An 11,810-nucleotide genomic window follows, 5' to 3' on the forward strand; every position below is an offset into this window, starting at 1 on the left:
CCTCACACAAGCCACACCACCCACAAGCAACAAGCCCCCCCAGTGAGTGGGCAGTGGGACCAGCTGCTGGGTGCTCCCTGTGGTGGAGTGTTTATGGCTCTCAGTCTATCTACGTCCCTGTACCTAATGCATGGGCCCCTCCAAGGAGCCCATGACCTCCTCTAGAGTTGTGGGCCAGAGCCTGAATGGCCTTGGGGAACCACCGCCTTATCGAGATGCATCAAGCACCTGGCCTGACTGCCGTCTGCAGCATCCTGACACCAACTGCAGGAAGACAGTCCCGCTGGAGAGGAGGCTCGTAGCAGCAGTGGGACAAAGGGTGGCAATTCCACTGCAGCTCTTGGGAGCCCCTGGGAGCGATCTCTGTGATTCAGTGGGGCAGAGGGTGGAGGGGGGCATGGGAGGGGCGAGATAACTGCTTCCCCACCCCCGCCGCCCGACACCGTTCCCACGGCAGCCGGGTTCCGCTTCTCTCTGGTCCAAGTCGACGCTCTGTGGAGCAACACATCCTGGTTGAGTTGTTGGGAAAGACTTCCTGTAACACAGACAGAGCTTGGAAGCATGGACCGCCTTGGAGCAGACCCCGCCTGATAAAGCACCGCTGGTAGCTGTCTGGGGTGGCCGCTCCTCGGGGCAACAGGGCTGACCCTCCGAGCAGCATCTGCACTTCCACATTTAGCTCACCCCTCAGATCAGAAATGGCTTTTTCACCATTTGTCACCACGCTCTCAAAGCCTCTTGTGTTAAGTCACCTCAGTGTCTCTCCCGATCTGTGTCCCTGACTCCGACCCCATCAGCCTCTCTGAAGAGTCTTTCAAAGTCTCTTCCCTCACATCTGGCCAACTCTGGCGTCACCTTGTCTTTGACCAGCTCTTGACTGTCCCACCCTAGCTGCTGACTTCATCCCCCAGAGACCCCTGAGGAGCACTGGCTATGCCTGCAAAGAAATAGCCCTGCATGTGACGTCAGAAGGTCGGCTGTTGCTTACTGATTTAGCCATCTCAGATAAGTTGCTTAAAACACCACAGAATGGGGGACTGACACAAACCCTTGCCTTTCCTAACTCACAGCATTTTTATCGAGATAAAATGAGCTAATAAGTATAAAAGAAACTTGTAATGTGCTTATATAAATTAGTTCTCATTCTGTCCTGTGTTCTCGGGATTGTGAGAGAGAACATCCCACCTGCTGTTTTAATCCACTAAGTTTTGGGGGCTGTTTGTTACGCAGCCATAGGTAATTATTAAATCCTAGTGCATAATAAGAACTGGCTTGATGGAAATTAGTTCTCCTTTGGGTTGACTTGGCTCAGCTGGATTGTTCTTCTGCTCCGCTGATGTGAGCTAGGGCTGCAGTCATCTGGGTGCCTGACTAAACTAGGACTTCCCAGATGATGCGCTCATAGGTCAGGTGCCTTGGCAGCTGGAAGGCTGGGCTCAGATGGGACAATGGAATGGCTGTGTCTCTTTGTCTGTCTGTTTGTCTGTCTCTGTCTCTATCCACATGATTCTAGATCCTTTCCATGTGGCCTCTCCATCTGTGTCTCCATCAAGGTAGTTGGACACCATACATGGTGGTTTAGGGCTCCCCAAACTACAGAAGCAGAAGTTGCTAGGTCTTCTTAATTTTCCTGCCTGAGGCTGGCTCAGTGGCACTTCCTCTGCATCCTGTTGGTTCCTCTGAGCCACAGGGCCAGCCCTGTGGGAAGGGACCACACCCAAGTGTAGGCTCCTAAAAAAAAAAAAAAAGAGAGAGAGAGAATGACACATGCAAGGATAAAATCAACATATTGGTAGCGGGTTTAGAGAAGGGCAAGTCCATTGTCAATGTCAAGAGAGGCTTGAACCAGACCTTGGGGAGGTGTATGCTTAGACTGGCAGATAAGAGTAGAGTGGGTGGTCCAGGAAGGGGGCGTTCCTGGAAGTGGACCTTGAGGACTGCAAGGCAAGTATTTGGAGGCAGAGAAGGAGTAGTGAAGAATCCAGTCGGTGAGGTAGAGGACCCAAACAAGCTCGGCGTCTCCCAACTGAAGCACCCCTATTCCTCCTCCAGCCTCTGCAAGCCTTTCAGTCCTTTGTCTCCCAGCCCACAAGGATGTGGAAATGGACCCTGGCTGCCACGTTCAGTCTTGCCCCAAACCACCCATTCTCCCTGTCTCCTCTCCCCTTCCCCCTGCTTCCACTGTCCTTGGTGTCTTTGGCCACCATCCTCGGACAGAGCTTCTGCTTTTCCAGCCTCTGCCCTACATCTATCTCCTACTCCCAGAATTCCAAGTGCCCCATCTAAGAGAGAAAGCTGGTGGTCCTTAGGGGATGGTGGACGGTGAGTTTCCATCTGCCCGTAGCTCCTGGATCCCTTCCCAGCCTGGTCTTCTAATAGCTGAAGACCACATAATTCTGACCTTAACTGTCCTGGGCTGTTAACAGAAGAGGGATCTGAGCTCTCAGAGCTGATCCTTGATACTTTCCTAGGGTCCAATAAGGATTTATTTCTAGAGCCCTGTCCTGCTGCCCCTCCTCTTGGCCAACCACACCCTCCAGTGGCCTCTGTCCCCTCCAGCTGAGGGAGTGGGGACCTCAGTTTGGAACCTGACTCCAGGGTCCCTGATGCCTCCCTGCCCCACTTTCCATTTGCTGCTGCTCCCCCAAACAAGTCACAGCATGGCAGCTCTCTGAGATGCTGACGGTGCGCTTGGGGTGGCTTCATTTTCTGGATGGTGAGAAGAACCCTGGGTGTGCTCTCCTAAACCAACACACAGATGGGGCCGCGGCCGTGGGTGAGGCTGAGAGCAGGGCGGGTGTGGGTGGAAGATGCTGTTGGGGTGAGGGTACCCATCACCACCAGGGCAGGAAATGGCAGCGGGACAGAAAGGGGGAGCCCTCTAATCCAAAATCATGTTCATGGAGCTGGAAGGCAGATAACAAAGTCATCTGAGAGGGTGAGGCTTGAGAAACACATCCTCATGAGTCATTCAAATGAGGGTCTGCATTGAGTTGCACGGTCATGGGAGTTACAGGAGCCCAGGAGGAGGAGAGTGGGGACAGGGGACAAAGGCCAGCTGTTTGTTTACCGTCTGGGTCCAGTTCAGCATAGAAGGCTCCGGCTGGGACAGACAAGAAGAGATATAAGGTACGGTGTTGGCTTGGTTAGAATAAAACCGTTCACACATTGATTTGTTCGCTCATGCATTCAGCCATTCATGGTTTCCACAAACATTATCTCCTATAAGCCAGTTACATAAATAATTAGACAGTCTTGTCTAATTTATTTCAGTTTTGAGGAGGGAGATAGGCAGAAAAAGGAAGCGTGATTGTTTTACAGCTGCTATGATGGAAATTTATACAGTCGGGGCAGAAGGAGAAGGAGTGACAAATTCTACCTGGAAGCCGGGATGCGATCGGGAAAGACTTTCAGGGAGGGTTAGCACTCAAGTTGACTCACTGTGTGGAGTGAAGATTGGGGACACGGAGAAGAGAGAGGAGGGCCTTCCAGACGGAGGGGAACAGACTGTGATAGCAAGGAGGGGACCCGGGACCAGAGGGGTCATGAGGTGGAAGAGCAGGAGAAGAGAGGAGAGTGGTCAGGGAGAAGGTCATGTCTGGGCTGGCCTCCTGCGTTGGAGAGCATTGCCAGTGATGACCGTGGGAATGCAAGAGGGGAGGGGAGGGGAGGGCAGTCAAGGGCGTTAGAGAACTTGGTAGCTGGATGGTGGCTGGATGCAGGCCAGGCAGTAGGAAGGCTGGGAGCTGGGGGCCAAGGTCTCTGGTACTCAGGGACAGTCCTCAGGAGCCATCTAGGGGAGGACTTTGACTTGCGCAGAGAATTTCAGAAGTTACAAAAGACCTCATTATAAGAGCCTGCCCAGATAGTCAAACTAGCCCATTCTGTTGTCCCCAGATTTACCCATCTGTCCCATCTTCCATGGAGCCGTACATTTCTCTGGTCTTTACCCCAACAAGAACCCCAGCCTTTTCCTAAGATGTGTGTGTGTGTGTGTGTGTGTATTTTTTTTGCCCCACTCCTTCTGTAAGTGACACCGGTCACACCGTCCCCCAGTACCCGCACTCCCTCCTAGCAGAAGGGGTCAGGGTTCCTCTCTGTGACCTGATACCCCTCACACTCACACACGCTCCGCTCAGTTTCACACAGTACAGAGAACGCTAAGCTGGGATGTCTGGGGGCTGAGGTCTGCCCACTTTGTTTTACCCAGTTTTCATATCTGTAAAACTAGCCGATCTCTACATCCCTTTCACTTCTCAGAGTCTATGGTTTTATAATTTTCCCTCTGCCCTCCCTGCCCGGGCATTTCGGTGCTTGCATGGAAGCGGAGTAGGGGGCGGTGGAGGGGAGAAAGGGTAGCGGGGAGGGTTTCGTTTCTGGCCTGATTGAACAGGGTGGCAAACTGAACAGGTTCCCTGCTGCTAGAATGAGCCAGTCAGGCCTCTTCCCCTTGTGGTTAATCCTTACATCTTGGAAACGCAGGTCCACGCCCCTCGGGGAGCTCCCTCCTCCCTTGGCCGGCCTCAGATACTCTCCATTGTTCCAAAAGCTCCTCATTGGTGTAGGAAACGAAATGGGTGTGAAAACATGTCATTTCCATATTTTTACTGGTGAGACTGAACCAGTTACAACAATTCTCAGGCACCTCACCTGAGTTGGGCGTGATGCCCCCCCCCATAGCGTCTCTGTAGCCTGCTCCCTCATTCCGTGCCTAGGAAAGCTCTCAGTCGGTCCTCGCTGGGTGATGCCACGTTTGCACATCGTTACCTGCTCACATTTGTAGACAAGAGCCCAGAGTCACTAACCTGCCAACGGGCTGTTTGCCGGGCAGGCCCTGTGGAAGGAGGTGAACAGAACCCCCTCCCCCTCCCCCTTACAACCTCAGCATCCCCTCCCACTGCTCAGGACTGACTTAATAGAATTGCCTAGAAATGGCTCTGTTAGCTCCAGGCAGAAGCTCTCGCTTGAATGAGATCTCATGGGTCCTGTCTTTGGATCTTTTTCTAGAAGACATGAAGAAGACGGAGACAAGCCCAGCCCCCGCGGAGCCCGACACCACGCAGCCAGAAGGAGTGGTGGTCAACGGGCGGGAGGACGAGCCGACGGCAGAGGAGATCCTCAGCAAGGGCCTGAGCCAGATGACCACCAGCGCCGACACGGACGTCGAGACCTCGAAGGACAAAACCGAGTCAGTCACCAGTGGCCCCATGTCCCCGGAGGGCTCGCCTTCCAAGTCTCCCTCGAAGAAGAAGAAGAAATTCCGAACCCCATCCTTCCTGAAGAAGAGCAAAAAGAAGGAGAAAGTGGAGTCCTGATTCGTGGCCCCCTTGGGCTCCCGTGCGCATCCTCCCCCTCCCCTCTCCCCTTCTCCCATCTCCGTCCCTGGAAGCCCGGGGCCAAGGAGGGGTCGAATAGGACCCCCGATCACACTCTGACGGGAAACTTAGAGATCGCCCGACCAACCCCTCGTTTTACGGTTGCCCCACAGAAACCAGGTGACTTTCCCCAGGTCACACAGCTAGCAAGTGGCAGAGCCGGCACTGGAATTCAGGTCCAGCGCTCTTTCCACGACACAACACTGCCTAGTTGTGGGCCGCCTTTGTGAGGATGCTGCCCCCGATCTGAGCCCAGGGCGAGGGGCCAGCATCGGCCACAAACTCTCACCGGTTCAGACCAAATCAGACAGGTCAAGGCTTCCCAAGCAAGGTCCTTTTCCTTGCCGGAACCCAACCTCCTGCTGACAGAGCGATCACTACATTTAGAAATCTCTCTTCTCTTTTCCATGGGGTGACTGCCCCGCTGCTCACAGTAACCAAACTGACCTGTCCCGTCCCCTCCACCAGAAGTTAATTCTTGTTCCTAAGGGCTGATTGCTTAGCTTGTGCTCCCCCAACCACTAACCCTGAGCTTTCTTCGTGGAACCTCTAGAATGAAGAGTCGTAGGGAGTCGGCAGGTGCAAGGGCAAAGCAAGTCAGCCGTAGGGTAGGAGACGGTTTAATCAATCTAAGAAGCCAGGAACTGGACCCATTCGAATTGTGCAGCTCAGGCGCTTCAAAACTAAAACCAAATTTAGCTTAGAAAAAAGGTGTCTCATGCTCAGGGCCAAAATTTGAGGGAAGTTTCGATCCTCTGTTGGCTTTGGGTTGTACAGGAGGGTCAGAACAGTACAGGATGTGCTCAGCCTTTCTAGGGTTGCCTGACACTCGGAGCAACGTGGCTGTCCCTGTCGTCCTCAAGTGTGGCATCAGGGCTCCCCTGGCCTTCCCTCAAACCTAGAAGCCCTGGCCCACAGACTGGAACTGGCATCTTACCCTAGGCCCCTAGACCCTTGGCCTCCTCTGGGTTCTGACTCAGTCAGTCTGGGTCCAGCAGGGGAGAATGAGATGGGCCCTGCAGAAACAATTGTCCTGGACCAGCTATCAGAGGAATGCTCGGGTGTCCCCAGCCCTGTCGCCCTCTGTCCATCCCGGGGCCTGTCATAGCCCCAGATGTAGTTTTAAAACACCATCACTATCTTTTCATACTCTTCCCTGGGGCCTTGATTCCTGAGCGTCACTGGCTCCTAGAAAGTAGACAATCCGTTCCCTTTAAAGCACAGTGTCTTCAAAGAGTATTTTCCCTTTCTGTCCTGATTTTTGTAAAACTATTTTTGAAAGTTCTTAATCACAGTTTTCCATCTTTGAGCACTTACCCCCCCCACACACACACACACTGTGCAGGCTTCACAAGCATTATTCCTTTAACCCTCGAAGTAATTCTGTGATGTGGGTCAGATTATTCCTATCTTATGGGTGAGGGTACTGAGCCCCCAAAGGATAACTGACTTGTTCCAGTGACTTGGCTAGAAAGCTCCAGAGCTTAGATTTGAGCCCAGGTGGGTCTGAGTCCAGAGTCTTGGCTCTTATCAGCTGTGATGATCAGAAAACTTTAATCCCCAGGGGCGGCTGTTTTAGTCCAGGACCTGTTTCTGTGACGGCTCCACTGCATCGTGTGAGCACTGGAAGTGGAGGGAGGAATCTACCCGCATTCTGCCTCGTCAGGTGAATGTGGCCTGTGGCAGGGCCAGTGGGGACGTCTGACAGGAGAGGTGAGAGCCTTCAGCCTGCAGGGGCAGGAGACACCACCCACAGTTGGGCTATCTCTTGAGAAGGAAGGAGACTGACACCTGACTAAGGAAAAGCCAGTGCTGTGTGTGCAGTGGAATTCTACCCAGATCCCTCTCTCCGCTCCGCTTCTGACTGAGTCACGTCTTGGGCTGGGCCACCCAATGGTCAGGGGCACCGAGGGCTCAGAGAAGTCTGTGATACGGCAAATGCCTTTCAAAGCCAATCCTTTGATGCCTTCTTAAAGAAATCAATTTCACGTTCATTCATCGATCCCAATATTTGTTAAGCATCCAGTAAGCACTACGCTGCCATTAAAAGAAAAGGGTCATTGTGATGAGAAAAATCAGCGGCAGGCAATGCGAAGAGAAGGGTGGAGCAGACAACCATGGAGGCAGCTTTTTGGGTTTGAGTGGTTGCAGCTCAGAGACGGTGTTGATTGGCGCTTTGCTTTCTGCCAATAATTCTCTTTACTCCTTTTCCAACAAGGAGGCCACACTTAGGTGAACACGCTGGAGCCTTGCAGGAGTTTATGCCGTGGGTCCACCTTACATCCATCCATTTGTTCATTCCTTACTCATTTAAAAACCAAGCATGAACTTGGGTTGTGCCTCACTCCTGAAGGCAGGACGCAGTCCCTGCCTGGAGGAAGTTTATCGGAGGCACGAGGACGCGTTACACAATGGACAAGGGTGCGGAGGAGGCATAAGGAAGCAGTGATTTACTGTCTTCCGGGCCAGAGAAACCTTCCTGAAGGGAGTGATGGATGAGTTTGGTTTTCAAAACAAAGAGGAATTTTCCAGGACAAGAGGATTAGCAGGACATTGGTGATGAGGGAAGAGCATGTGTGAAGACGCTGAAGCGTGAACAGCCAGGACGCATCCGCTGAGTATTTCAGTGCCTCCTGGGCAGAATGTGCGAGGCAGGGGGATGGGCGGGGCTGGGTCATAAAGTTGTAGAAAGTGCGGAGGAGCTAGATTTGATCACATACAGGGTTTGGAGCTGCGGAGGGCTTGCGATCAGGGTAGATCATGATCGGGTTGCATTTTAGAGGAACTGTTTTGGTGGCTGAGTGGAGGGGACGGCGCTGGAGGCACGAGAGGTCTTGCGACCAGGCTGTTCCGCAACGTGAATCGTGGTTGGTGATCTGCCTTCTGCTGCATTTTCCTTTGTAGCAAATAGTGAGCCTTCCAGCACAGAATTCATTCCCTTAAAATTCTCTGGATGAGGCATCTTAGGAGAGATTTTCAACCGAGAGAGGGGACTATTCAAGGATCTAATGCATAGTGCAGTTTATGGTTCTATTTGTCTTGGTGGAGAGTTGCAGGGAGAGCTGTCCTGGCGAGTCATCCTGCCCGTGTCTCATCCCAGTGTCCCAGCAGGACGTAGCAGGTGTGTCTCCAGGCTCGAGGCTATGCGCTGAGCGCTGCTGAGGCAGAGGAGACGTCCCACCAAGACCGCGGGCTCTGAGGGTGCGAGGAAGGGACACAGCCTTTGAATAAAAGTTGGCTGAATCCTTTGACCAGTATCTGTCTGGAGGAAATGTATATATGGAGAGCTCAGAATTGTGAGGCCACCAGATGGTTTCTAGTAAAGTTTGAATACGCCACAGAAAAGGGAGGAGAAGATGTGGACGAATCTGCCGGTTGCAGATGCTGAGATGAATGGAGAGGTTTCTGAGCCTGTTTCCCTGGGAAGACGGGCCGGGGTAGGAGTGAGGAGGCAGAGGGAGCGATGGTTACGGATAGACAAGCTTGGATCCAGTGACTCCACGCACCGGCGGCGGGCATCCAGCAGTGATGCGTGAGAACCATCCACACCATGTGACCTTTCCTCCAACTTTGCAAAACGCGCCACCAAGAGACAACCCCCAGCCCGGATCCGGGCTCCCTGAGAGCCTCCTGGCCTGCATGTGACCCAGGTCACTGTCCGACTTCAGGCAGGTTATACACAGATGAAAACGACCTTCCTGAACACTGCTGTAAGATTTTCCTTACGTCTTCCTCTGCAGACAAATTCTTTTTAAAGTTCTTAGGGGGGTTTGGATGAGATGCCTGGACCAGGAAGAACCCCACTGGAAAGCATCTGGTTATGTCTGCGGGGCCTGGAATCCTGCTCCCTGCCTAGTTCTGTGTCACTCACTCCTGAATGTGGCATTCAGATGTCACTCTGCACTGTCATCACAGAGGGCCACTGCTCTCGTCAACACAGGAAGAAGGGCAAGGAGACCACTTCTTTGGTGGCTGTGGATTTGAGAGGACCATTCGCCCAACAGCACAAGCCACTCCTAGAAGATGAGAAGGAAGTTTGGGTTTCTCCACTGAGGTATGCATAGAGCTGGAGGTACACAGAGCCTCCTCCCCTCGGCCTCTGCGCCATCTTTTGCACAAGTGTGAATTTTATGTTCTAGATCCAGGCAGGAGTATTCGCTTTTTGACGCTTGCACAGATGAGAAAACGTACAGCCTTCCTCGGGGTGCTCATGCGGGGCAACCTCAGTCCCCGGGGCGGCTGGTCTCCTGAGCTGCAGTTGCCCCTCTGAGCGTAGAGGAAGGAGGTCTCCTTATGTCTCACCACTTGAGCCGAAGCAAACTCTCTAAGATGGTAACATTCTAAGAGGCTGAGAGGAAATGAGGGAGGGGATAAATCTAGACTTTCCACGCCCCCCCCCCAGATAGGACAGGGCACCCCTCGATTCCAAACCTGACGGGATATCATATTGCCACTGCTCCACATTATTCTGAAAGGGATCCTTTAAGACGAGGAGTCAGAGGCCCCACTGGCTAATGAAATATACCCGTTGGTTAGTTACCTGTGGGCAGTTCCACTGGGGCCACAATATGCACATGCGCAGTACACAGGAGTGATGATTCCCGAGCGCTGCCTAAGCCAACTGTCCGCTTGGAGGTGGCGTGCTTTTTGCCAGAGCTGAGGGCACACGCGTACAGCCCTGTCACCGATGCCCACCCAAGCCCCTGGAGCCTCTCACAGTGAGAAGCCACGCCACCCCGGAATCAATGTGAGGATTTCTGGCGCAGTGTCCCTCTCGCGTGGAGAATGTGTCTTTCATCATTTTTATATAGACAGGCTTCCCTTTTTAGGAATGATTTGGAAGAATCTCCAGGTGCGGGTTTTCTTAAAAATACAGAAGCAGAGGTTTGCGTTGGTCTGTACGTAGGAGCTACCAGGTTTTGTCAAACTGATGTCTAGCGCACTTTTGCCTTCAGGACTGCCCCCAAAGTTGGGTCATCATTATGAGAAACGGGGGCCTGAAGTTGGATGAGAAATGGTCACCATTACTGACATGGGGAGGGACTCGGGTGTTGCTGGAATGGGGCCCGTTGTGGGACAGTGCTGGAGCTTTCCCACGGATTCTCTCACCCACCGCTTCCAAGCAGCAGGATGAGGCCCACTGTGATGTGGACAGTCCCCTCTCGGGAAGTAAAGAAAACATTGTGAGGGCTTTGGGGGCGGTAGGGGACTAGCCCAGAAAAACCTAAACTCTTCTCCCTGACAGTAGATCATCTCGTGTAATTTTTAGAAGCTCAAAGTCCTGATCTTCTCTTTTAAAGTGAATCAGGAGGAAGACAGTTACACCAAGGGCCGAGGGGCCCCATTTCAATACATCAAAGGCCTTATAAATTGGGAATGTATTGGGGGACCCCATCCCCACATTTCAACTCCTCCCCACATTTCAACTCCACCCCACACCTATGGGCCCTGCATTGTGGGTGATTAATCTTCACAGGCTCTGCCCCACCTTTAAATTCCAGCCATCTGGACTACACTGCTGAGTCCCCACCTCCCCCAGGAAGAGGTGGGGCCGGGAGAAGAAACGGTCTGAGCCTGGCCACCTGGTGGGTGGCGCAGGGGTCTAGGTAGACTTGTGCAGTGCTCTCTAAAGCTGTGGATGGTTTCGGTGAAATGTCTTTGTCTGACAATCGTCTTCCCTTGTACATACATGATCTGTGTTGAGCTTTCCTTTGTATTGTGAAGTTTCAAATAGGGGTTCCATGTAAATACTGTTTCTGCTACTGAAATGCCAGCCCCCTGGATTCATGCATCCTCCCTACAAATGGTTTTGCCTTTCTCTCTGCTAACACTTTTTGAGCCACTGATGTGCAGATTGATTAGTTTCTTGGGCTTTTATTTTGCAATTTTATATATATAGACACACACACATATATATATAATATATATATATATATATTTATGGGTTGGTTTTGTACAGTTTTCTGTTTGAATCTCTGAGCACCAAAGCTGCCCTTGGATTTTCAGGAGAACTTTCCAAAGCCACTTCCTGAGCCCCCTCCCGCCGCTGCTTTGGTGTCTGTGGTGCCGGGTGGTATCTCCGCCGTGGATTTCTGTATGTATGTGCTGTTATCTACCTGCAGATATTACCCTAGTAAACCTACCGTGCTTGGCTTCCCGGTGTGTGACCCATCTCTGTCGGCCACCTACTTCTTCCCGCCCCCACAGGGAGCAGAAGCCAGAGGAGGGCTCATCCCACTGCATGAGACACTCTTCTAGTGGACACCTCACACGCGGAAAGCTGGACATGTGAATCATTGCGTTCTGACTGGGGAGGGAGGTAACAATATGCTACAGTTCCCTGGAAAGAGAAAGGCCATGTGGGTTTGCAAACAGCTCTGTGGAGGGAGATCAATTTCAGTAGGTGAGGATGGGGAGGGGGTTGCAGAAACAGAC

General features: G+C 52.5%; 1 protein-coding gene across 1 annotated transcript in view; it reads left to right on the plus strand.

Annotated features, from left to right (window-relative positions):
- Positions 1-11,316, plus strand: part of ADD2 (adducin 2) — a 95,612-nt gene extending 84,296 nt beyond the window's left edge. The window contains exon 16 of the mRNA XM_031467226.2: positions 5,008-11,316. Coding sequence (XP_031323086.1) covers positions 5,008-5,315 — 308 coding nt within the window. The 3' untranslated portion in view covers positions 5,316-11,316. The remainder of the gene's footprint in view (positions 1-5,007) is intronic.
- Positions 11,317-11,810: the final 494 nt, after the last annotated feature.

Source organism: Camelus dromedarius, chromosome 15 (genome assembly GCF_036321535.1).
Source record: "Camelus dromedarius isolate mCamDro1 chromosome 15, mCamDro1.pat, whole genome shotgun sequence".
In the NCBI taxonomy this organism is placed as follows: Eukaryota; Metazoa; Chordata; class Mammalia; order Artiodactyla; family Camelidae; genus Camelus; species Camelus dromedarius.